Source organism: Taudactylus pleione, unplaced genomic scaffold (genome assembly GCF_031769625.1).
Source record: "Taudactylus pleione unplaced genomic scaffold, aTauple2 ptg000897l, whole genome shotgun sequence".
In the NCBI taxonomy this organism is placed as follows: domain Eukaryota; kingdom Metazoa; phylum Chordata; class Amphibia; order Anura; family Myobatrachidae; genus Taudactylus; species Taudactylus pleione.
In genome coordinates this window covers 1,683,901-1,707,550 of record NW_028285298.1, presented here as the reverse complement: position 1 = coordinate 1,707,550, position 23,650 = coordinate 1,683,901, and the positions used below count along the sequence as shown (strand labels likewise).

Below are 23,650 nucleotides of genomic sequence, written 5' to 3'. Positions count from 1 at the left end.
TCTATTAGAAAGTTACACTTTCAAAGCTAACTCAACCCAATCAGTTTTTTTAACTAGCACCCCAATATCCCTCCCTTTCCTCAGCAAAGCCAGTAGAAGTGGGTGTTCCAATTCTGTGGGACCCTCACATTCAGATGGGCTGGTCCCTGTTAGCAATGAATGACCTCTGTATCCCATCATCAACAGATGGAACAAGAGATGAAACAGTGCTTGCCTAACTCAGGGGCTGTATGAATCCCCCTGGGTTGTCAGTGCAGGAGAAGCTGGTAGAGTGCTGGACGGGTGTAATTCTCCTGAACGGCAATGGTTTCTAGCTTGGGACAATAGTCTTCTTTCTCATGGGAGGGGTGATCTTAGTTATAGATAATTTTGCGGGTGCAGATAGCTTTTCAGAATTTATTATCTTTCCAATCTACTACAGACCGTAGAAACCACATCTTTAGGAAAATTATGTAGTGTGGTTTGATGTAGGCCACAAAAGCAGTAAAAGTTAGGCCGCCAGCACTGGCAAGTTTCCTACAAGAAATCCGACCAGAACAAAGACAGGGTCTTCAGAAATCTTAATTGGATAAGTGACAGTAGCCATCCAAACAAACCCTGATTGAGTCAACAATTCTCCAGCCTTCTAGACCTGGAAGAGACTTGGAGTGCTGGCGATGCAGTGGGGGGCATCTTCAGAAGCTTCATTTAATATTTTTCATTATTATTTCTGTTTACACTCCCTTAAACTTCATACTATGACCTTCCTTGTCCTGCAGGACCTGAAGTTGGTAAACAGTTATCTCAAGAGCTGTTTCCTGATCTTCCCCAACTATAACCTGGGACATGGGCTGATGGAGTTGGCCTACAATGAATACATCAACGAGTACTATGCAAAGATAGGTAAGATCACCACCGTCTATGGGTGATACATGAACTAGGATAATGATAAGCGCAGGCAACACCCCAGCCCTCCACAGATAGTAACTGAGATTTTCCAGATAAATTTACAATTATTCACTTATAGTCAAGCAGCTTAACATTGGACTTATTACACACTTCTAGACAACGTCCACCTCTGTTATAGAGCGAGACACGTCCTTGTTCACTGTCTGCCTCCAAGTTGTACAGATATTATTTGTTTTATTCCACGTTTTAGGTCAGTTTGATAAGATGAAGTCTCCGTTTGATTGGGATATTGTCACCCGGGGCTTGGTAGCCATGACTATAGAAGGATTTGTAGGATTCTTTATCACCATCATGTGTCAATACAACTTCTTCTGCAAACCACAGTAAGTAGCCGTCTACCTTCACAGACCTTATTGGGGGCTCCACCGTTGCTCCTAAGAAAAGCAAGCACCAACCACAGGCAGCTGCCACTTATCTGCCAATGACCAACGAAAATACCGCTCCTTCCACCAGTTTCTTCCCATCGTTGTAGACCATGGTGATAACGCCATTTCACAAGGAGCGTAACTATCTGATGTTCAACCAGGGCAAGTGTTAGGAGAGTAGGAGCTGGATGTAGGCCAGTTCATCCACTTGGTTTAGGCAAGGTCACTCGTCCCTTACCCATATTGTGGCATGCTTTGGGAACGGTATGCTGATCTCATGTTTTTTTTCTGTCCTACAGACGTCTCCCCATTTCCGACAAGCCCATAGAGGATGACGACATCGATGTGGCCAACGAGAGGCAGAGAGTTTTGAGGGGAGGAGCTGATAATGACATGTTAAAGATAGAGAACCTCACAAAGGTATCGCAACAGCTCTCCTTACGACATGGGTCATTTATATTTATCACAGTCCAAAAACTGGTCACATTATTCTTAACTTGTTTCCCTTCCCCGAATCGACGATCAGCCTTTAATAAAGGTACTGGCTGTATGAAACCCAATTCCCGACCAACCTGTGCTTCCATCTCCAGGTGTACAAGTCTCGTAAAATGGGGCGCATCCTGGCTGTGGATCGCCTGTGCGCTGGTGTCCAGCCTGGCGAGTGTTTTGGACTTCTCGGTGTAAATGGCGCTGGGAAGACCACCACCTTCAAGATGCTGACTGGAGATGAGAGCACCACAGGGGGAGAAGCTTTTATCAATGGTCACAGGTAACTTTTCTGTTTCATAATTAACTATTTTTTTTTATAGAATCCCCACTTTGCATTATATCAGCGCTCTGAGTTATGGTTTATTTCCATCTGTAATGGAAGACTGTAATACACAGTAGTTGGACTTTTATGTGTAGCTCTTACAGAAATCAACATTCGGTTTAGTGCTACTTTTACAGAGCTGCAATAGAAAACAGAGGAAACGACGCATTTCACCTTTTATATAGTAACAATTTGTTTATAGTCCTGTGCAAACATGCAACTCTTCAAAAGGAGTTGGGTGAAGTTTCCACACCGGCCTGCGCCATTCTCTTATTTCCTGATTCATAGAGCTGCCTTTGTAAATGTATATTTTCTCAGAATTCCTTCTGGAGATGCTTATTTGTATATCGTGCATCAATAAGAAGCATAACCTCTCCCTAACCCTCCCACTGGTCCATTAAGGCTATAATTCGTTACAGCTTATAAAGCGGTGAGAGGAATGCGGCCGATGTTATGAGACTGTGTATAAGGAACCGATATGTGTTATAGGCGCCGATGTAACGCCTGATTACCAGAGATACACTGAGCCTGTTCTGTAATCTTCCCTTTGTGTGACAGCATCCTGAAGGAGCTTCTCCAGGTCCAGCAGAGCATCGGTTACTGTCCCCAGTTTGATGCGCTATTTGATGAGCTGACGGCACAAGAACACCTTGAGCTGTACACCCGTCTGAGGGGGATACCCTGGAAAGATGAGGAAAGGGTAAGTTCCAAAGACTGTGTGTGGTCCTGTTGTGGTTGTGTCGTGGGGGTCTTTATAGAAATGCACCAATGCCTTCACATCATATAAGACTGAGGTGTTCTCTTTCTACCAGGTGGTGAAATGGGCTTTGGAGAAGCTGGAGTTGGCCCAATACGCAGACAAACCAGCAGGAACCTACAGTGGTGGCAACAAGAGGAAGCTGTCCGCCGCCATAGCACTTATTGGCTATCCGTCCTTCATCTTTCTGGTGAGCCATGAATCAGAAGTAAATGGTGTTATGGGGTTAGTGCTCCTCGGGTATGTTTGGTTCTTCTAGCTGCTCTACACTTATGAGGAATCCCAACCTCTTGGTCTGTGAAGTAATGTAATTGTATGTAGGCGCTCTGTGGTACTATCCGTAGAGTCCTAGTGTTCCTATCTGTTAGTATTTGTCTATAGCTCGTGTAGATATGATCCTTTTATGTCCTGAGGTCCCAGTGATGGCTAGTCCAGTAATAGTCATTAGCTGTGGGTGAGGTATTCTTGTAGGGAAAGGTCCTTAATAGAAAAAGTTCTGTGGGCAATAACTTGGGACTGGGTGTTCGTATACTTTGTGGTGCTCCTTCTAATAGGCCCCAAAAGTCTCTTGTCAGCATGTATATAAGTATGTCCTCTCCTCTCCAAACTCGGTCAGTACTGGTGGCGTTGTACATATATGTACCGTCGCTCCACCTCAAATTAAAATTTGCAGTATCAGGAACTTATGGACAGTAGTGTGCAAAATACATAGCGATAACTGAAATTAGACTTACTTGGATCTTGTAAATCTGTTGCTGGTCCGTGGTTTTCCCATGTGCGATCTGCATACATGCCTGTGAGGGGCAGTGGGCTATAGTATAAACGTACCAGATAGCGAGTTGATATGTTAAAATAACACTCTCTGCTTTACTGCTATTGAACTAAACCATGTAAAACACCTTCAGGTGACAGGGCCTAGATGCGTGTGGCAAATAGGTATTCACTAAACATGGTAATGAAAAAAAAATACATAATCAGAGTTTAAAAATTCCTACTGGCTGAACAATTGTGTTCCAATGCGTTTCGTCCCCGTATGGGACTTTTTCAAGGGTCAATTGTCCGTGTAATAACGTCTAAGGAGTTTAAATACCTTAACTCTGCGCTTTTTATTCCTTCCATAGTGATGCTTCCGGTTATTTCTGTCCGCGCATGTCGCTAGAGCTCCACTTGTCCCTGTTCGTGTATTTGCGCTTTGCGCATGCTCTGTCTGTCGATAGCGGACTGAATCTCTGAATTTGTTTTGTGGCCTTCTCCTGGATTCAGGGTATCTGTCCTTTTGTATGTAATCAGCCTAAATGAGAGTGGGCATTTCAGGGCTTGTAATGTCCGGCACACACTATGGGGATACGTACTAAGCTCTGTAAAGTGATAGGTTGGAGAGTGATAAACTACCAATCAATCAGCTCCTAACTGTCATGTTACAGGCTGTGTTTGAAAAATGACAGTTGGGAGCTGATTGGTTGGTACTTTATCACTCTCTAATTTATCACTTTCCAGAGCTTAGTACATCTCCCCCCTAGTACACAAGGGGGAGACAGAAACTAACAAAATTCACAACGGCGACAGCATAAGCATCCACCATTGAATGAGGACTAAAGTGACAAAGGTCACAAGGAATTGCCAGGATTCTAAACATGGTCACTAGCTGTGTCTCTGTGGCACTTTCAGTTTCATTCAACGATGCATTTAACCACTGAGCCACTCTGTCTTCTCACAAAACAGAGAAATGGATTGCTAAAAACGATCTATAGCCAATAATTGAATGTATACTAAAAACTGCCAACATTTTCTCCTCAGCAAGACCAGTTGCACTGACCTCTCTATTTCTATGTACAGGATGAGCCCACGACGGGAATGGATCCCAAAGCTCGTCGCTTCTTGTGGAATCTAATCCTCGACATCATAAAAACGGGGCGCTCACTGGTGCTGACATCACACAGGTATAGCGGTTACATCATTACTGGGGGATGTTTTGGTTTTGTGACACACAAATCAGACATGGTTCAGTGGTTTGTGTTGGCTGTAAAAGTATTTGTGTTGCTGTTGTCTGCACATAGTGGAGGGAGCCATATTGTGTAAGGGACCACTATGAATGGCAAGTAATATTGCTTCAACAAAATGGCTGCCTCCATTGCAGGTCCTTTTATGAAGCGCAAAATAGACATTGTAGTGCAAAAGCAGCTTTAGTGTATTTCCTCCAGGGTGCGTAGCTGTGAGCAGTGGCATGGGAATATGTGCGGTGCCGGTTAGGCAGAGTGGGGTACGTATTGGGCGCACCGCTGCAGAAAAGACATGGATAGTGATAGAGCATTTTCAGGGGCATCACCACCCAACATTCAGACATCTTCAGTCATACAAAATAGGACCCGCATAAAACAACCACTTTGGGATAAAGCTACACCCATGTTCTTGTAAGCCGCACTCCATCGAGGTCCACGATCTAAAACTGAAATCTGCGAGGTATTCATCGCCATTCGGACGGACGTATGGCTCCTATTCAGTCTGCAAATGGACTAAAAATGTTGCCAGGTGTAACGGATCCCTGTGTGAGACGGTTATGAGAGCTGGTATATTAACATCAGCTGTAGATGATTATCACTGTGTACATATAAACTAGGCCTGTCCTGATAATCCAATACGTCTTTATTGTGACCCGTTTAGCGCTTCCATGATTTCTAGCTCGCCGAGCGTTGAGGCGCACTGCCAGTGTGCGGGTGCGTCTCCAGATAGTGGAGAGGAAGCGTCCACCCTGATTTGGTGCTAGAGGGGCTATTAAAAAGCTAAAGCGCACCTGTGTAGAACAAGGCATTTTGTATGCTTCATAAAAATACACGAGTGGTTTAACATTGATTAAGCAGCATCTCTTGTATATTTACACAGACGCAGCATATGGTTGTGGGTGTGTGTGTGTATATATTATATATATTCTCAAGAGAACATAGAAAGTCAGGATTAATACTTTACAACGGGATCCAGTTACTTTTCTTTTATAAATGTGACCCGTTCTCCTCAGCATGGAAGAATGTGAGGCTCTCTGCACGCGGGTGGCGATTATGGTCAACGGTCGCCTCAAATGTCTCGGCAGTATCCAGCATCTGAAGAACCGGTAAGAAAACCTTTATGATAGAAGTGTGTGTGACATAACGTACTATACACAGTGTCGCTGACGCGGAGTCGCACACATAGGCCCTTTTCAGGGCGTAGCCTTGTGAATTCACTCTGCGCACAGCTAGAAATGAGCGAGAATGCGGGGTCAAACTCCACCTGCTTCAACGTCCCTAGGTCCTAAGAGGTAGAACTTTGGCGGGAAGAGGCCTTCTTACATAGGCATAGTTCAGTCAGGGCCACGTGTGGGCTATCCAGACCTGCAAATGTGCGCACCTGTCAGGAGACGTATCATGTGCATCTGGCATAGAGATGTGCTCACTGATAACGATAGTCCGATAATAGCCGCATTCGCTGTCTATTCTATCTCATGTGCGTTAATGTGATTTTTTTGGCGGCAATGTTGCTCCAAACTTCTGCATCAGCCCCCCCGTGTGTCCATTCCTATTACTGCAGTCCGTGGTGACACATGATGTTATATGCTACTCAGGTTTGGCGATGGCTACATGATCACCGTGAGGATGAAATCCAGCGTCAATGTCAAGGAAGTTGTGCGGTTTTTTAACAGGAACTTTCCAGAAGCTGTTCTCAAAGTGAGTATGAGCGTCACTGGCTGGAAGTGCTGTAGACCTGTTTTTTGTTACGTTACCACCACATCACATGGTGTGGTCATGTGATTTATAATAACACCGTTTGCGTCACGCAGGAGCGGCATCACACCAAGGTCCAGTACCAGCTGAAGTCTGAGCAGGTGTCTCTGGCCCAGGTCTTCAGTAAGATGGAGCAGGTGGTGGATGTGCTGGGAATAGAGGACTATTCCGTTAGTCAGACCACACTGGACAATGTAAGTTATGTTCCATATCTGGGGTGCATATAAATCATAGTGTACAGTTAGCTATAGATAATTGAAAGACTTCAGGGCAGTAGGGTCTACGGTGGGATGACCGATAATACATTTCATATTAATCTGAAGACTATAAGAGAATAATCTCTTATTTGAAGGACTAAAAATTAGATTTTTTTTTAGTCAAGTATTTTTATTAAATTTTACATTTAGAGATACAAAAAAAAAAACTCCACCCAAACACCAAAAGAAAAGAGCGTGGTGACCGGCCAGTATATTTCCAAGACGTCTCTGCGGTGCCTCTGTGCGTGCACAGTGTAACGCAGGCTCCATGAGAGCTTCTAGGGATTTTTGCGCATACTCTGTTTATATTTGCCGCCATTAGACCCGACGATGCTACAAAATCCCTTTCAAGTAATAGCTTGAGCGTTGTGGGCGGGGCAGGCTTGCCACAAAGGTGAAGCCACATCCCAAAATGGGTGTGGCTATGTCTCTTTCTAGCGACGCTTCAGTCGCACATCTACAGAGGGAGAATGAAATTCCTGCTGTGGCCACTCCCCCATACCCGTGGCCACTCCCCCATACCCGTGGCCACACCCCCTCATACTGGGGCCTGCGATTTCCCCATCAATGAGTTCCCCATTAATATTTCAAAGTAAAAGAGGTCTAACCTCACAATACTAATATTTAACTTGAGGGGGAGATATAGTACACATTAAGAATAAGCGTAGAAGTTGGCCCAAATAATCCAGTCGGCTCCTAGCTATCATTTTATAAAACGACAGCTAGAAGTTGACTGGTTGCTATCAGCAACGTCCTGACTTTTACTCTCTAAAAGATTTGATACATCTCCCCCTTGAAGTGTAACATGCGCAGGACAGCCAGTATAAGAATACAATTTAACTTTTTTCATTAAATAAAATGTATAACTGAGCACATTTTATTACACACAAGACACCGTTTTTAGTAAATGATACTATAGATTGGAAGTGGCTCAAATTGGGTCAGCCAGGGGCCACCTTCAGTTCAACGGAAGGGGAAAATGATCAGTTGTGCCACCCAAAGTGGTCACAGTCATTGATGGTCTGAAAATGACCAAATTAAAAAAGATAATGAATTGCCTTATAATGTTTGAGCCAAACAATATGCTGGAACCCTTAGACAAGCCTGGGCCGCCGCTGGGACCATTTAGACAAGCCTGGGATGTTTAGACCAGCCAGTACTGCTGCTGGGCTCCATTAGACAAGCCTGGGATGTTTAGACCAGCCAGTACCACTGCTGGGCTCCATTAGACAAGCCTGGACACCTTTAAACCAGCCTGGGCTTCTGCTGGGCCCATAGATAAACCTAAGTCCAGGTAATTAGTACCTGCCCCACCTCTTGGAACCCCAGGTAGCTACAATCAGTCTTAATATTTAGTAAGTAAGTGAATTTAAAGACCTATGCTCCTTGTCTTCTTCTTACAATCTACCCATTTTTGCCCTTGGTAAGGAAGTGTCCATCGTCTTCCCCGTACAGGTGTTTGTTAACTTTGCCAAGAAGCAGAGCGATAACCTGGAGCAGCAAGAGGCCAACCACAGCTGTGCCGTTCCATCTCCCGTGGAGCGAGTGCTGAGTCTCCTGCGGACCCGGACTACGCCCACCGAGCTCCGGGCCCTGGTTGTGGAGGAGCCAGAAGACCTAGAGACCGATGATGAGGGACTGATCAGCTTTGAGGAGGAAAGGGTAAGACCTGCAAAAGTGGCTTTAGGCTTACTCAGTGCTCCTCTAATCTCACATGGTCTCTCTATGGGGAGATCAAAGAGTCAAGAGTGCAGAAGTTGCCCAACCAATCAGCTGTTACAGTACTTGTAATTTTATAGAGTGTACTTGATAATGGTGACTAGCAGCTGTTTGGTTGTTATGGGCAACTTCTCTAAGCTTTAGGAGGTTTGATTACAGACTCTGAAAGGTCTCCTCCTGACAAATCCGTGTGCCCCTATACATCCCCTCTTCTTCTAGTTCCTCTCTTTGTCACCCACCTCCCTCTTACAGTACCCTAATCCTCACCACCCATTCCCTTCTCAGGGCTGTATTCAATTAGCATCGAAAACGGGTGTTTTTTTCACCATTGATGAAAACGGCCATTTTTTCGCCAAAAAAACAACGATATTTTCGCCAAAAGCTGGAGATAAGTTTTCTCCATCCCAGACCAGGAGTGAAAAAAATGCAAAATACCTATTTTTGGCTAAAAATGTTGGGATGTCTTTCAGAACCCTTTGGACACCCCCCCTAATAATAATAAATTATCCCCAAAAAATTTCTTAAGTAGCGCACTTTTGCGAAAAGCAACCGCGCAATTTTGGGGGAAAAAAAATAAAAACTGTTGAAAATGATACAAAGCAATTTTTTTCCAGAAAATTACTGTTCCACATAAATTGAGGGTACATTAAAATGGGTGCAAGTGTATTTTCGTGTCGTAAAAACGCATTTTTAAAAACCGTAAAAAAACGCCTGCTGCGACCGCGTGCGATGTTTAAAACACTTCACACATCCATTCCGCCCCGCGAAAAATCAGACCCAATACATTAAAACCATTTTCAATGTTTTTGTTTGTTTTTTTTTAACCAAAAATTGCGCGGTCGTTTTCCACCAAAGTGCGCAACTTACGAAATTTTTTGGGGAATAATTTATTATTAGGGGGGGTGTGTCCAAAGAGTTCTGAAACAAATCCCCACATTTTTAGCCAAAAATAGGGATTTTGCATTTTTTTTCCGCCTGGGCTGGGCTGGAGAAATCTTATCTCCAGTTTTTGTCGAAAATATCGCCGTTTTTTTTCGGAAAACGGCCTTTTTCGAAAAAAACGTCCGTTTTCGCCGCTAATTGAACACGTCCCTCTGTCAGCCTCCCAGACCTGCCTCCCCGCACTGCAGCCTGGTAGATGTAGTCCCTTCTTTTCCCGCTCCCATTAGAGGGAATCCCTCAGAGCTGCCAATGTGCCCAGAAGCCGCGGCCAGCTTCCTCCCTTACCCCCTCTTAGCCTGTGCAAAATGAATGAAATTGAACACTGTATTCGCAATATCAGAGGGACTGCATTTAGTAACTGCAAAAGGTGCCACTACCGGGTACCATGGCTCACTGTCAGAATAAAATCACTCGGCTCACATTTGTACAGCACTGAGCATTGCGTGACCTGCACCAAAGGTTGGGATTTCTGCACATATTTCATGGCCTTCAGTTAGGGCCTAGGAGGTGACCATCTTTGTCGCTCTGTTGATTGGCATTACTTACTGGTACTCGCCATTGGACGGCCGCTTGTGAGCCCAGGTTTGCACTCGTGTGAGGGGGAGGACTACGCTAAGCTAATAATTGTCAGGCAAATTGACCGATGCTCAAACTCAAAGCTTGCCGGAAGGGCGTGCTGGGATTTGCAGTTCCAAGAGTGTTGGAGAAGCCGCACTAGAAAGTAGGAGGTCAATCTGAACTTTGAACATCATGACTTTTTCTTCTCGTTTCCCCACAGGCTCAGTTGTCATTTAATACAGACACACTCTGCTGAGAAGAGACCTTCGTCCTGCTCTACGACCACCCAAACGTGCTGGAGACCACTACCCATTTTTTTATGATTGCCCCCAAAACAAGAGCTGGGGTTGTGGGAAAAGAGGAAGTGATAAAGTTCTCCATGTTACTGGACAGATGTGTACACAACATACACGCAGATCTGGCGCCAGCCGTCGCGGATACCGGCGTTCGTGCATAGACGGCGTTGCCCTGAAACGGACAGAATGGGCAGACCCCGCAACTGCTTAAAAAGAAAAACGGGATGCAGCAAACCAGGGCGGCCGAGTGGTCCATGGACCCAGGCCCCCTGTGGACCTAAAGACTGGCCAACCCTAAATAGCGTTGGTTGGTGTAACTGCGGCCAGTGAATGGATGAGACTGGCCATGGCAGAGGATTGTTTTAATGATCTTGTTTTAGAAATGTACGCGTTTTGCTGGGGGCTGTCCTTGACGCACTTTTACTTTCAGGACATTGGCAGCAGACGTGGTACTTTGTTCTATGGGCATTACGTAGCTTTTAGTTTGTCCTTTTATTTGGAGGGTTTTGTTGATCTGTTTTTGTGCTGACTTCCCCTCCCTGTCTGTTTTTTGCAATATGACGTGCCAACCACTGTACTGTGTCGCTACAGAGGGCGCTCACAGCCAGCAGAAACCCTTGTGAGCATTTTAGGAACTGCACTGCCAAAAAAAAAACATGGGAAATGTATGTTGTATATACGGTAATGCTTTATTTTGTGTTTTACTTTTCCAAAAATTGCAAATGAAATGACCAAATATGTGCACTTTACCTGACGTCTGTCTCCTGTTTCTGAGAGAGAGATGTGTGAGAAGAGCATGGCGAAATGCGTGGGATAGAGGTGGAAGGCGAGTGTGATTAGTGGTGGGGGGGTGGAATCTGCCAACACCAGGTACTGACCAAATGATGCCTAAATATATATTTTTTCTGAAATATGTTGAGCTTTGCACCCTTACATTTAGGGTCAGATGCATGCACGAAGAACTGTATAGGAGTGCACAGGGGCGTTCCTGGGAGGCAACCGGGAGGTAACATGGGGGAGGGGCTTAATCAGATGCACGCTGATTTAGCGAATCATGCGAGTGTTGCAGGCGTGTCGTCAGATGCTCACATGAGGCCATGTATAAGCAGGTAATCTGCGCCTACCGTAGGGCTATAGCAAGTTTCGATGGTGCGACTGATTAGTTGGGTATAAAGGCACACCAGAAAGTAATGCAGCGTCTATAGATGCTGCAAGTGGGCGTCTCAGTCCTCGCACAATCGGATGCATGGCAGTACACCAGGGAAGGGGCTTTGTAATGGCGTTAGCATAGACACAATATGGGCGTGACTACGTTCACTGATTAAATCAGGCCCTTAGTTGTGTCTCATATTTTTCTTTGGCGAGTCAGTTTTTATTTAGCTGTATTTTACCAAGCAGCCATCACTGTGCAATTATCAGCAACTAACCACCCAGGTGGCTACAGCATGTACTGTTATTTATAATGCATTTTTCAATTTGATGGCAGTCTATGTTGCACTGCCACAGAACTGTCACTAGATGGCACTGTTGAATCAACTCACATAGCCCATTGCTGCTCATTTTACCTCACAGGTTCTCAGGACCCCAAACAGTGCATGTTTTCCAGGTCTCCTCACAGAATCACAAGTGAAATAATTAGCTCCACCTCCGGATTTTTCAAATGTGTCAGTGAATAATAAGTACACCTGTGCACCTGCCAGGTAACATGGAAAACGTGAACTGTGTGGGGTCCTGAGGACCGAGTTTGAGAACCCCTGGTTTATCATGTATCCGAATGGTAGATCGATAGTAACTAGATAGACACCAAAAGGTCGACAGGGTTAAAAGGTCAACATGCAGATGGTTGTCACGTTTGTTCATGATTTTTTAGGGTTAGGCACTTGGTGGAGGGTTAGGCTGCAGAAGTGGAGAAGGTTCGGCATTAGGGTTAAATTAACAACAACAAAAAGGTGTCAACCTTTTGACACTGTCTACCTATTACCTGTCTACATTCTTCTGTCTATCATTGCACACACGTTTACAACATCAAGGTGTTTTATAAGGCTCTGTATACAGCAACTAGATACAGGATGTCTTTTTTTTATTATTATTATTTTCTTGGTGAATAAAAAACAGAAAATCTAAAAATACTGCAAATATAAATAATTCATAGAGAAGTACTGAAATTTCACAGCAAAATTTACCGGTCCATGAAAAGGGCATAATCAGTACTTAACCAGCTATAATATACATCATACCAAGTATAATGAATGTAATAATGCCAGCATATACAGCGATTACATTATATGTGTCAGTAGGGCCATCCTGCCTGAGCTGCTGTTATGGAGCAAATCCGGGAGTCTGGGGGAGCAGCAAAAGAACCTTGCACTGCCCTGAACATACATGTACAGATTGGTCTCCTTTATTATACAGTATTAATAAAGAGCCATATAGATGGTCTATATCAGTGCATCCTTAACAGTGCATGTTTTCCAGATCTCCTAGTTGGTGCAATTGTATTCATTACTGGCTCGCACATAAACGATCAACAGGTGGTGCTAAATATTTAATTTGTGACTGAGGTAGATCTTAAAAACATGCAACTTATTATATGCTATTTATATTGTGGTCATCATGGTGTGGGCTAGGGAGGGGGGTTTCCATGCAACCGGAAATCCCCCCTGCGTTTACCTATGCTCTGTACAGAGACGCAGCTGCAATGCCATTAGCGTACGTCTCTGAATCTGGCCCTTGGATCAGTTGTGACATGTCATAATGCTGATTCGAGGCATCAATTTTAAGAATGATACATAGGGTATGTCCAAGAGTGGGGCCCAAAGAAAAACATTTTTCATAAGCAAAATGAGTTTAATATCCTCATAAGAGGCTTATTGTATTAATAGGTGATCATTAGGATGATATGTCAACACCATGAAGCATTTTGAGTTAAAAATTAGCAAATCCAACACATTTTAGAACTAAAGCGCCAGAGATTTAAAAAACTACAACCAGGACCAATGTCCGCGATCTTTGCTCAGTCTTTAGAGCCACAAGCTAACATTTAGGTGCTAAATACCATAAGCATCTATAGGAAGATATCACATCTCTGTTCATTTGGATGCATCTACACTCGGAATGTTACAGATTGCCAGCAGGAAAAAACAGGGCTATACTGGGAAATGCGGAACTCATTGGAGTCCCTGCTATAAACTTACGATCTATTGGTGCCGACCTATTGGATAACTTCCTCATCAATATGTGGTCTGTGACCTGGAATGGAAGTGATGGATGGTAGAAAAAGGACTCTGTCCTCCTCACACTCAGAGCCGTATTCAATATGAGCAGAGCCGCAAAACTTTTTCGCGGCCCGGACTTTCCACCTACTTCGCCTGTTTTGCAGGTGGAAAAGTATCGCAGCCGTCCCTGCTTTACCCCATATTTAATATTGAAGTACGCGAAAACGGGACCCGGCGAAACTGAAACAGGCGGAAAGTACTGTCAGTTTTGGGGAAATCAGCCTGACACCCACCAAAAGATGCTCTGACATAGGGGTTCACTATGGTACCCCCCGATTTGGCTTGCTGAAGGTATTTGGTGTTTTTAAACGGGCTCAATAGCTGCTAAATAGCGTTTTTCTATACGTGATGCAGAATAGTATTTAGGAGTTTTTTTTCAAGAAAATAACTTATCCCAGCAAATTTGGGGTACTTGAAAATGGGGGTCAGCATATTTAAAAGTTGCTAAAGTGAATTTGAATAAATCGTGAAAAATCCACCTGCCGTAAACACCTGCAATAAAAAAAAACACTTGGGGCATACTTGGGGACCCCACCCAGAGTCAAGTTCGCTAGTTTTTAAGTTTGTACCCCAACATTTTTTTTCCGCCCCCTTTTTCAAAGTCATTTTTGGGGTGTTCTTAAGTGTTTGTTTGTTTTTTGACACAGGTTACCTTTGGGGGACTGTCTGAAGGATGCACGGGAGTTCCTGCAACGTTGCACCCCCAAGCCCCAATTCTGCACTTTTTTCCGCCTCCCATTCATAGGCAAAACTTTTCCGCCTATTACATTGCATTGACTTTCCGCCTAGGCGGAAAGTCTTTCAAATTGAATACGGGGTAAAAGTCAAATAGGCGAAAATGACATCTTCGGCGAAAAGTTTCCGCCAAAAACACGCGGAAACGGACTTTTCGCTTCAAATTGAATACGGCCCTCAGCCTCATTTATCAATGAGTTTTATCATTCACAACGAGTGATAAAACTTGTTACGTATGATTATGGTGCTCCAGCCAATCAGCTCCCAACTGCCATCTATTTGAAAAATGACAGTTGGGAGCCGATTGGCTGGAGCGCCATTTATCATACGTAACAAGTTTTATCACTCGTTGTGAATGATCAAACTTGTTGGTAAATGAGGCCTCCAGTCTGGATACACCTAGGCCAATCCTAACAGATCCCCCGGATCACTGTCCAAAGCGGTAACAAATGTAGATGAGCAAATTGGTTCTATTGTCTGTTTGGGTGGAGGGACCGGATTACGTCTGGCTTGCACTGGGACCTGTTAATGTGGTCAGAAGATTCAACAGGTGATTAATGGTCATATTCCAACCACAATTACTAAGATTTCAGACAAGATCATTATTAGATGTTGCACTAGTAGTGGGGCCACACTCGTGGCAGTATAGAGCCGGTTACCCGTCATCGCTGGCGGACACAAAACTTAATTTGTCACTGCATAGACTGGAGAAGACCTTACATGCATCTTCTACCATGTACAAGCAGAATATCAATATATCCTATCCAGTAAGTCTCTGCAAGTACTGTCATGTTAGTAAGGGGCAATTTGGGAGTATTTCAAAAAGTTGTCTAATCTCTTGGCGTATTCCCGTAGTACTTATGTGCCGGGCATAGACCAAAGATCAAACAAAAATAAAGAGGTGGGTTATCTTTTGGCGCTGAAGCCTACTAATGAACTAAACCTCCTTTTATAAAAACATATATGCAATATGAGCACAATAAAATGACCTAATCATTAGGCCTCAAAGTTGAAATATAAGACTTTATTAATAAACAATCAAAAGCTTCTCCTTATCCAAGGGAATTTAAACACACTTCAAACAATGATTCTATAATAGCGACAACATAAAACACATTCAAATGTAGTTAAAAAGTTCATACTGATCGTATAAACAGAGGGGCCCCTTGACACTTCCGGACGTAGGACGTATATCAAGGGGATGAGGGAAAGAAAAAGGTTTTCAGGTCTTTTAAATCCGTTTTTTTGAACCGGCCTTTTTATAGGAGGGACACATATACATAAGGCTTGTTCCCATTATTTTATATGCTCGATTGACTCATTTTTTTTAATAAACAAATGGCTTCCTGTTGAGAGGACCCAAACAGGCAGCTTATCACCCTGAGGGCATGTAAACCCAACCATGCCACACATCACACATGCCTTGATAAAGACCCAGAAGGAAGTCGAAATGCATTGGCTGTGACTGTGTGCACCCAAGAAAAGGGCTTTATGATCTAAGCATTGGGGTCCTATTTTTCCCTCATCCCCTTGATATACTGTACGTCCGGAAGGTCCGGGGGTCAAGGGTCCCCTCTGTTTATACGATCGGTATGAACTTTTAACTACATTTGAATGTGTTTTATGTTGCCGCTATTATTGAATCATTGGCCCTCATTCAGAGACGGACGCTCTGAGCAGAGCGCACGCTCTGAATGAGGGCCGCCCTCCATGAAAATGGAGCGTCCTCCTGGACGCTCGTATAGCTGTGGGTCACCACCCACAGGCTATACGAGCGTGCAGTTTGATGGCCGCGATGGTCTTGACCATCGCGACCATCGAAACTGCGAGCCGGAGCATGCGGTTGAGGTTTACAACCGCAAGGCCCGGAGTGATTTTGGCTCTATCAGAGCCAAAATCACTCCCACTGACATCACTAGTGATGTCAGTGGGCCGGCTTCTGACGGGAGGCGTTCCCTTGGGAACGCCCCCGTCAGGGAGGCACGCTCCCGGCACGCCTACCAAAGGGGGCGTGCTGTCAATCAACATCGACAGCACGCCCCCTTTGATCAGACACAACGAGCGAAGGACTTCCCTTCACTCGTCGCGTCTGGCGCATGCGCACGACGGAGCACCCTCCGTCATGCGCATGCTCAGTGCAGAACATCGACCCACTTGCGAGCGGACAGCCGCTTGCGAGTCTGAATCAGGCCCATTGTTTGAAGTGCTTTTAAATTCCCTTGGATAAGGAGAAGCTTTTGATTGTTTATTAATAAAGTCTTATATTTCAACTTTGAGGGCCTAATGATTAGGTAATTTTTATTGTGCTCATATTGCATATATGTTTTTAGGAGGTTTAGTTCAAATTTGGTCCTTCAGGTGAGAATGGGTATGAAATCCCGCCAGTCGAGATGCCTGCTGTCAATATACCGAGAGCGGCACCCCGATGCTCGGGATCCCTAAAGGTGTAGTATACTTACCCTTCTCCCACTAGCCGTCTGTTTCTACATGCTAACACTAACCCTCCCCCCTTGATGGCTAAACCTAACAACCCCCCAACAGTCCGTCCCCCCCCAAACCCTAACCCACCCCCGGGGGTACCTAACCCCCCTGTGATGCCTAAACCCAACACCCCCCCCCCCCCCCAGTGGAGCCAAACCCTAACCCACCCCTGGGGGTACCTAACCCTAACCTCCCCCTCCTCTAGCCTAACACCCCCCCCCCATGATGCCTAAACCTAACACCCCCCCCCCCCCCCCCGCAGCTACATCCAAACCAACCCCGCTGTACTTACGTTTGGCATCCTGGCTGTCGGGATTCCGGTGCCGGACTTCCAGCCGGGTAGTGGCTACATCCCCTTCTGGTGATTGGACACAGGTAGTTTTAGGCTGCCCTGCTTATCCCTAGGTGTAACCACTTTTACCCATTTTTATTTAGTATAGACCAAATATCACCTATTATTTATGCCCCTTTTATTCAGTCTTCCGTAGTCTATACAGGACCAATCATTTTTGACAAATGCGGGGCCCTTTGTGGGTTGGAGGGCCACACATGTAGCATGCCAGTCTGCCTTCCACTGAGCTGAACAAATAGTCAAAGCAAAGATGGAAATGTTCATAATGTTACTGAGATTATGATTAAATGATTATATTATCCAACTAATACCTATAATTGCTCTCATGATTTATTCATTAGAAGCATCGGCCTGTTTAAAGCGGTTTAAGTACATTACGGACTGCTAAATATTTGCTCCAGTTGCATCACTTTAACCTTTATTTATACAGTCCGTTCTCAGGACACAAAATAGGCCTAAAAACCTGATGTATTTATAGTCCCAGAACAACCACCTAATAACTGACTGATGCTCTGGGAATCTCCGATCTCCGTACAATACATTTTTGGACTAGATATGGACCTCTCTCAACTTTGTACATAGGGCCTGATATAGAGCTATAAGCCGTGGATGTGCGAAATTATGCTAATGCAGCAGCGGTCGGGACTTGTATGGAGACGCCTACATGAGCCAGCGCAGCTGCTCGTCACTGCGTACACATACGCATCATCGGACGCAGATCATGCAAACATCGGTGAGTCTATGGTCACTCAAAATGGCCGCCATAACTGAGAGGCCGGAGCCAAGATTCCTGCTTACAGGACAGATGTAGGATGCGACCTAACCCCGAAACCGTCGTGACCCCCCCAGCATTTTTAGCCGACACTCCACGTTGCCTCCCAGCCCGATGGTTTGCGCACAACTCTGATGATGACTGATCGGCGAGTGCACAGTATCTGTACTGCGCACTCGCTGATCAGTGTCTGCGAGATCGCTCACAGTACCCCTTAAGCCAAAGCATGACTGATATGCTGCGGCTGTTTGGGGGCAGCGATGGTGACTGTTTAAAAACAACGGAGAAGGGGGGGGGTTCGTCCCAGTCTTGTAAGTGTGACGAGGACAGGGTCTTTGTCTTTAGATGCAGATTTACTGTTTCCGGCAGCTATTCTGAGTTTAGGCTTACTTAGATAACCAATGGCTGCCCAAAGGAGATGCTGCATCGGATATGCAATGCCAGGAGCGGGCGTCTTGTGCCTTCAGACGCCTCCTGCGCCATTAACAGATTTTCGCACAGCGGACGCAGCTGCCACGCTTTTAGCGTACAACTTTGAATGATCTTTCCATGCACATGGCTAAACTCCCCGTATGGCTTATCAGCTAAAATATCTACCACACAAAAAGACTCCCTGGCATTAAACTACCAGTATGTTTTTAGACTTTGGGAGGAAATCTGAATAACCAGAGGAAACCAATAGAAACATGGGGGTGGACACATCCAAACTCCACACAGATCGTCAGATCAGAACCCACGGACCCATAAATGTTTCCCGGCAGTGTCCCCTTTGCCTATTTAATAAAACAGCTCCTATCATGGCCTCTATGTTAAATGCCACTTAGCTCTAGTGAGGTGAATCTTTTATACCTCATCAGCATAATAAAAAAGTTGGTGTATCATCAGTGGCAGAAGCACGGTGGGTGTGGCCATGTGAGGTGGGTGTGTCTGTGTGAGGGGACGGTGGGTGTGTCTGGAGGCGAGGGGAAGCCGCAATGCTAGGTTGTGCCCCCAGGACCGCCTCCCCGAGTCCTTTACTCCACAGTAGAGGCCTCTACCGATCAGCGCATGCACAAAAGAGCTCTGGTCTTTTCAGAGCAGGGGCAGTTGCCCACGGGGAAAGACCAGCACCAGGGCCTCCCACTAATTTTCCTATGAAGGCCCCCATACATCAGCAATTGATTGCAGCAATCATGTAATTTGTAATCGATTGAAAAAGGGAAAGATTTGTATACACAATCGATTGCAGAATTGCCACAATCGATTGAAAAAGGGAAAGATTTTTATACACAATCGATTGTGGCAATTCACTGATGTATGGGGGCCTTTAGGACCTCATTCAGAGTCGGTCGCTGCGCTCGTAACCGACTCGATGGTTTGGCCTGTGCACGCACAGCGGCCGCACTGCGCGTGCGCAAGCCCCGGAGCGACAGAAACTCTGTCGCTCCGGATCTCGTTACCAAAGGGGCGGCTGTCGATGTTGATCGACAGCTGCCCCCGTTTGGTAGGCGGGCCGGGGGGGTGGTTTCCAAAACGGAGGCATCATTGCTGATGTCAGTGGGGAGCTTCCTGCTCGATCAGAGCAGGAAGCTCCCTGGGGCTGACGAGTGCCCAGACCCAATCTTAGGGTCTGGTCGTAAGCCCCGATGGTCGCGATGGTGATCACCATCGCGACCATCAACCTGGTCGGTCGTTAAGCTGTGGGTGGTAACCCACAGCTTAACGATCGACAAGGAGGCGGCTGTTCAGGATGCAAGCGGCCGCCCTGATTCAGTGCGACCGCTTGCATCTAACGACCGCTTCTGAATGAGGTCCTTAGTCCCAGCGATGCACATTTCTGCCACTGGTCGTGTATTTAGGGTTGATGCAATAGAGAAGACCACACATGCAGACCCTGCCTGAAATATTTTACACAATTTCATTTAAGAAAATTCTATAACGCCTTATTTGTTTCCCACCAGCTCTCACACAGAATATAACTACAACATACAGTATATATTGTCTCCTCTCTGATTTTAAAAAACCCCACCCAGCCTGAATGCAAACACGGTTCTTGTTATTGGTGTACTTTGATCTTTACTGCCAGTTGATTTAAAGGTTTTCTCCCCGTAAAGCACTTTTACTTATTAAACTTCTACATATCCTCCTGTAACTTTTACTATATATACACAGTGTTTGTTTTATCTTTATTTCTGTTTTCAGTTATTGGCCACCAAGGTCTTTGCTATCCAGATCACATACTATATTTGGTTACTGCCCTCATGCAGGACACACGACCGCCCACTGATACTGGTGTATTCAGGGCATAATGTGGAATGAAAATAAACAATTCTGTCTTGATGATATCATGGCGTAGAGGGAAAACTAATTGATAAAGCCATGTATTTGCTAAAATAGTATGTTCTAGAGCAGGGGTTCCCAACCACGGTCCTCAAGGCACACTAACAGTCCAGGTTTTAGGGATAGCCATACTTGAGCACAAGTGACTTAGGGCCTGATTCAGACCCACTCGCGAGCGGCTGTCCGCTCGCAAGTGGGTCGATGTTATGGACTGAGCATGCGCACGACGGAGGGAGCTCCGTCGTGCGCATGCGCCAGACGCGACGAGCGAAGGAAAGTCCTTCGCTCGTTGTGTCCGATCACAGGGGGCGTGCTGTCAATGTTGATTGACAGCACGCCCCCTTTGGTAGGCGTGCCGGGGCGTGCCTCCCTGACGGGGGCGTTCCCACGGGAACGCCTCCCGTCAAAAGCCGGCCCACTGACATCACTAGTGATGTCAGTGGGAGTGATTTTGGCTCTGATAGAGCCAAAATCACTCCGGAGCTTGCGGTTGAAAACCTCAACCGCAGGCTCCGGCTCGCAATTTCGATTGTCGCGATGGTCACGACCATCGCGGCCATCAAAATGCACACTCGTATAGCCTGTGGGTGGTGACCCACAGCTATACGAGCGTCCAGGAGGACGCTCCATTTTCATGGAGCCCGGCCCTCATTCAGAGCGTGCGCTCTGCTCAGAGCGTACGGCTCTGAATGAGGGCCTTAATTAGTACCTCAGTTATTTTGATTTAACCATCTGTGCACAACCATGGATATCACTAAAACCAGGACTGTTAGTGTGCCTTGAGGACCGGGGTTGTGAACCCTTGTTCTAGAGACTCATTGATCTAGAGTTCAGTTCGTCATTGGTCTCTGCTGTTTTTAGGTTGTGTTTTGGGTTACAGCTACAGGAGTCAGGACAGTACTTTGTCTGTATTTATATCACTGGTGTCTTTACTTTGTTATATTTTTAATTTTATCTTCATTTTGTTCATACCTCCCAACTGGGCCATTCAGACAGAACAGTCCTGAATGGAGGGGATTGTCCCACCGTCCCTGTGTTTCAGGACTTTTGTCCTGTTTCGGTTCCAGTTGGGAGATACAGTATGTGTCACTGAGTGATGTGCCTTCAGGGCTGGCCGGGACTTAAAAAGGGGGCAGGTGTGTGCAGAGTTGAGGGAGTATTTCTAGGGGCGAGAATGGGGGGCTGGGATTAATGTGTCACGCCTCTAACTTAAGGTAACCCCTTCCCTCCCTAGCGTAACCCACACACATTCATAAAGTGAATACCCTCTATATCGCAAGTATAACAAGAACCCCCACACATTTGAACAGTGATATGTACTGAGGACTTGCCAGATTTTATGCCCATATGATTGTCACTTAATGACATACTGAGTACACTAGTCCGAGGAGCCGTATACCATATAAGCAGCAAGGTATTACAATAACAATACTAATATACATATCATAGGCGTGCGCATGGCTTGTGCGGCTACACACCCCTTAGGCGGCCCCAACCCCTACTGATCATAACTAAGTGCCAGGCTCGGGAGGGAGTGGGGTAAGATTCAAGGAGGGGTGTCTATGCCCTGGGGAGGTCTAGGGTTAGCAGCCCATGTCGTGCTGGGGTTTGGTAGCGTGAGTAGTCCATGTCCTGGAGGGGGTTGAGCAGTCCATGTCCTGATCCCCTCTGGGGGATAGTAGGGTGAGCAGTCAATGTCCTGGGGGGGCTGGGTGCACAGTCCATGTCCTGAGGGGGAGGGTGGCAGGGTGAGCAGTCCATGTCCTGTGGGGGGTAGTAGGATGAGCAGCCCATGTCCTGGGGAGCTGAGCAGTCCATGGCCAAGGGAGCTAGTAAGGTGAGAGGTCCATGTCCTTGTGGGGCAGTAGGGTGAGCAGTCCATGTCCTGGGGGGATGGGGGGGGGGTAGTAGGGTGAGCAGTCCATAACCTGCTGAACAGTCTGTGTCCTGGGATAGGGGGGGGTCCATGTCAAGGGGGGTAGAGTGAGCAGTCCATGTACTGGGGGGGGGGTTGAGCAGTCCCTGCCCTGATGCTCTGGGGGGGGGGATTGGAGGAGGGGGTGAGCAGTCCATGACCTGGGGGGGGGTTGAGCTGTTCATGGCCTGGAGGGGAAGGGGTGAGCAGTACATGTTCTGGTGCCCTAGGGTGTAGTAGGATGAGCAGTCCATGTCAAGGGGGCAAGGTGAGTAGTCCATGTACTGCATGAGGTAGGGGGAGTAGTCCATGTACTAGTGGGGTAGGGTGCGAAGTTTATGTCCTGAATGGGGTAGGAGGAGCAGTCCATGTCCTGAGGGGAAAGAGGGAATTGGGTGAGCAGCATATGTCCTGCATGAAGTAGGGTGAGCAGTCCATGTCCTGGGGGGGAGGGGGGGGAATTAGGGTGAGGTGAGCAGTCTATGTCCCAAGGGGGAGGGTGGGCAATACATGTCCTGGATTGGGTGTTAGGCTGAGCAGTTTTTATCCTGAGGTGGTAGGGTGAGCCGTCCATTTCCCCAGGGGGGGGGGGGGGGGTTAGTGAGAGCAGTCCATGTCCTAGGGGTTAGTAGCAGTCCATATTCAGAGGTGGAGGGGGTGAGCAGTCCATACTCTGGATTGCGGGGTAGGGTGAGCAGTCTTTGTCCTGAAGAGATAGGGAGAGCAGTCCTAGTCATAGGGGGGGGGGGGCTATTTGCAGCTAACCTCGGGTACCTGCAAATAATATGTCTTGGACAGACATCCTTGTGTCCTTTTGACAGTCTGTATCTGTTCCCAATTACTCAAACATGCCCATACTGCCTTACGCCTACACCGGTCTGCTCCTATGTCCCATCTCTCCAGGTGTTAGTGAGCGTAAGTGTCAAGCTTAATATGCGCCAAATCTATATTGGTGCATTGTGTTTGCAACCAGTTATCTGGGCAAAAAGTTCACGTATTTTATGCTACAAAAACTGTTGTGTGTTACGGGCAGCATGGTGGCACCATAGACAGAGTTACTGCCCCACAGTCCTGAGGTCATGAGTTCAATATCTGACCAACACTGTGTGGGGTTTGTATGTTCCCCACCCCCCGTGTTCGCGTGGGTTTCTTTTGAGTTCACCGGTTTCCTCCCACCCTCCAAAAACATACTGGTAGGCTAATTGTTTTTTTTGACAGAACAACGTTCGTGTGTGTTATGGAATGCGAGCTCCACTGGGGCAGGGACTGATGTGACGGACTACAAATATTACCTGTAAAGTGCTGAGTAATATGTCTGCGCTATATAATGAATAATGACATGAGCAGGGTTTCACCAGGTAACAGTGTGAGCAGTACGTGAGCATGGTGGAGA

At 46.2% G+C, this 23,650-nt stretch overlaps 1 protein-coding gene across 2 annotated transcripts in view; it reads left to right on the top strand.

Annotated features, from left to right (window-relative positions):
* ABCA2 (ATP binding cassette subfamily A member 2) overlaps window positions 1-11,157 on the top strand; it is an 86,711-nt gene extending 75,554 nt beyond the window's left edge. For both annotated transcript variants that reach the window (XM_088459207.1, XM_088459208.1), the window contains 12 exons: window positions 759-882; window positions 1,139-1,271; window positions 1,613-1,733; window positions 1,904-2,082; window positions 2,683-2,824; window positions 2,937-3,071; window positions 4,718-4,821; window positions 5,895-5,987; window positions 6,477-6,579; window positions 6,693-6,830; window positions 8,349-8,555; window positions 10,333-11,157. In XM_088459207.1, coding sequence (XP_088315333.1) covers window positions 759-882; window positions 1,139-1,271; window positions 1,613-1,733; window positions 1,904-2,082; window positions 2,683-2,824; window positions 2,937-3,071; window positions 4,718-4,821; window positions 5,895-5,987; window positions 6,477-6,579; window positions 6,693-6,830; window positions 8,349-8,555; window positions 10,333-10,368 — 1,515 coding nt within the window. In that variant the 3' untranslated portion in view covers window positions 10,369-11,157. The remainder of the gene's footprint in view (window positions 1-758; window positions 883-1,138; window positions 1,272-1,612; window positions 1,734-1,903; window positions 2,083-2,682; window positions 2,825-2,936; window positions 3,072-4,717; window positions 4,822-5,894; window positions 5,988-6,476; window positions 6,580-6,692; window positions 6,831-8,348; window positions 8,556-10,332) is intronic.
* Window positions 11,158-23,650: the final 12,493 nt, after the last annotated feature.